General features: G+C 44.0%; 2 protein-coding genes across 2 annotated transcripts; both read left to right on the top strand.

The window, feature by feature from the left end:
• Nucleotides 1-153: 153 nt before the first annotated feature.
• Nucleotides 154-1,452, top strand: PHALS_13818 (uncharacterized protein; the record flags this gene model as incomplete). The annotated part of the gene is made up of 1 exon (XM_024729639.1): nt 154-1,452. The coding sequence occupies one exon, from the start codon at nt 154-156 to the stop codon at nt 1,450-1,452; it is 1,299 nt and encodes a 432-aa protein (XP_024579996.1).
• Nucleotides 1,453-1,556: 104 nt separating this feature from the next.
• On the top strand, nt 1,557-2,382 carry PHALS_13817 (uncharacterized protein; the record flags this gene model as incomplete). The annotated part of the gene is made up of 2 exons (XM_024729638.1): nt 1,557-2,021; nt 2,089-2,382. 2 exons carry the CDS (start codon nt 1,557-1,559, stop codon nt 2,380-2,382), a joined length of 759 nt encoding a protein of 252 aa, XP_024579995.1.
• Nucleotides 2,383-2,854: the final 472 nt, after the last annotated feature.

Below are 2,854 nucleotides of genomic sequence, written 5' to 3'. Positions count from 1 at the left end.
CGAAGCTACACTGAAAGATGTACGATTGCAATTGGACGATCAGATGCGAAAATGTGGTCGATTACAGTGCAAGAAGCTCAAGATTCAAATGAAGAATCTGAATAGTACCTTGTACAATTGAGGATTGAATTGTGTGAGATGACTACTGTATTGATGAGTTTAGGAGACAATCTCAATATAGTGAGCACTTTGACTGATAGAATGTGGCAGTGTCAAGAGGCAGCGGATTTGTGCGGTGCGATTGTGTCAGTATTGTCCAATGTGGAAGGTTTACGCGACCAGCTGCGTACAATGAAGATGCAGCTAAACGACCTTCGTCGCCAGGGTGAGAAGCACGAGTTTGTGTTTAATCAGTTCGTGCAATCGTCAGATTGGCGATTGTTTGCAAAAGATGGAGACGATAATGAGCTAGTGAAGAACAAAAAAGAATCTGACACGAATTTCGACGATCTTTTGTCTGATGCGAATACAAATTGTGCACAATGGCTTAATGAACTTCAGCAGCTTCGAGACGGTATTGAAACATATACTATTAAGATCCAAACACTAGAGCAAGAGAAGCAGCGCATACAAGAACAATTTGAGAAAGCAGAAGATTCAAGACACGAGCTGGAGGTAGTGATTGAGTCATTGAATGAATGTATAGCAGATGTAAGAAAAGAGAAAAAAGATTTGGAGGTGATAATTGAAAAGACAAAGGACGAGAATCAGTCTGCCAGCTTGTACGATCAGCAACAGCAAACATTACAGCAACAAGAAGTTGTGGAGCTACAGCAACAACTTAAAAATGTGCGAAATGAATTCGAGCGGTATCGTGTGCGATCTCATACAGCGTTAAAGAAGATGGAAAAGCGTGCCGAATTGCTGAATGGTATGCGAAGAGAGAACGAAGTACTTATAAAGCAAGTAGAGAAGAGTTCTGAAGAGCGAGAACAAGCGGATGCAGCTCGTCGAACCAGCAAGATGCACTTGAATCAGGTGCAGGAGACCTTGGAAATGATGCAGGTTGAGTTTAACCAGTTTGCAGTGGAGAAATCCTGCATAATTGCTGAGTTGAAAGAAGAGACGCAGCGGTTGATTGTTGAGAAAGAACGATTGAGCTCAAAGAATGCAGAGCTAACGATTAAGATTGAGGAGCTAATGGCGCAAAAACAGCAGATGGAAGATGAAAGTAAGCGAGTGAAGGAAGCAGAACGTACAGCGCTCCAAACGCGTTTGAATGCGGCCACAGCTGCGATTCAAACTGCTACGGACGATTTGCAGACGGCACGTGATGCTTTGGAAGTAAGTAAAGTAGAGTGTGACAAGCGACGTCGACGGATTGAGGCGTTAGAACAGCAGTTAAAAGCGTCGTATAATGCTTTACCTAGTGAAGAAAACGCGCACTCGATTGCTTCTACTGATGTGCCGTCAGCTGATTCGAAGATTGTGGTTGGTAATGCGAAAGAATAGGCGGATTTAAGTGCGTCAGAAACTGCACTATGACAGCAGCTCGAGGATGCAAGAGTGGAGTTAACTAGCGATTCGTCACGACTAAAGCAGCTAACGCTGACAAAATGGTTGTGCTTGAGCAACAAAGTAGAAAATTGGAATTGGAGCTAGCAGTTGCGATGGAAGAAATAAGTCGTTTGATTTCCGAGCTTAAAAGCACTCGAACTGCTCAAAACGGCGAAGGAACTCTAAGGTTGATAAAACAAGTGAAAAGCGACGGTAGTAATAATGAAGTATCGCAGCTTAGATCCGCGCTTAATGACGCTACGACAGAGATTGCATTACTCACAAGAGCGCTGGATGCGTGTCGAGATGAGCTGCAAGAAGTTCGAGACCTGGTTACTGCAAAGAGTGAAAAAGAGTCAGTAGCTGTTACCAAGATCTCGGCAGTGTTGCATGCTAAGGATGACGCATTAAAAAGATTGCGCAAGCAGGTTCTAGGGCTGCAAGAAGAAGTACAAGCATTTCGTGGAGAAAAGACCGCGTTTGAGCTAAAAGCCAAACAGGACGAACTGCGATCAAGCAATACAGTCGGAGAAGGAGCGTGCAATGCAAACTCACCGACGGCAAACTCTAGTAATAAACTTGAGTCAACAGATCACAACGGTTGTAAACGAGCTTCAAGCGCAACTAGAAGACTATTCAAGTGCGTATCGAAGTTTCTGTGACTTTCGTGATGCTAATCGCGCTGTCATTTCTCCGGATCGTACGGTCGGAGCTGACGTCGAGTATGAAGAGTGTTTAATCATGCGTAGTGGTGTGGTGATCAAAGCTGGCGCAAACTTTCAAATGCCAGTGTTTTACAGAGTTGATGGCGTGTGGTGTGGAGCTCCTCGATTAAGAAAAAAGCTGCTGATGTTTGTTCAAGTTGACAGCAAAGATACTGGATAGAACGTCAACAGAAGTAGAAATTGTATCACCGGAACGGATCAATGACATGTCGGGAGTGTTTCTTGTGCAGCACGACGACACGACATTAGAACATTACACCGGCAGTTTTTTCCTTACCGTAATTTACCACCGAGAACATTCCTGGAACCTTCTTTCGGGACAGTAGCGATTTCAACGACGCAACCTCTCGACCACGTTAGAGCGAGAGCTTCGACTTTTCGATATTAGTAGTTGTAGAACCGCTTAACGTTCAAACTATAATTGATAAACGTACCTTAAGGATTAGTTTCGACGTGGCGTCATCATTGACTGGAAATATTTGTAACACACCTAAATGTCCGCTTACGTACGAATGAAAAATTATTTCCTTTTAACCTTTGAAGGCGAAGAAACCAAACGCCTTCAAAGGTCATGATGCCGACGAGCTGGAGCTTTCTCTGTCGAAGAAGGGCGCAGGATGGCTACCAAGTGC

Source organism: Plasmopara halstedii (assembly GCF_900000015.1).
Source record: "Plasmopara halstedii genome assembly, contig: Scaffold_686, whole genome shotgun sequence".
NCBI lineage: Eukaryota > Oomycota > Peronosporomycetes > Peronosporales > Peronosporaceae > Plasmopara > Plasmopara halstedii.
Note: the sequence above shows the minus strand (reverse complement) of the source record. Positions and strands in the feature narration are given on the sequence as shown.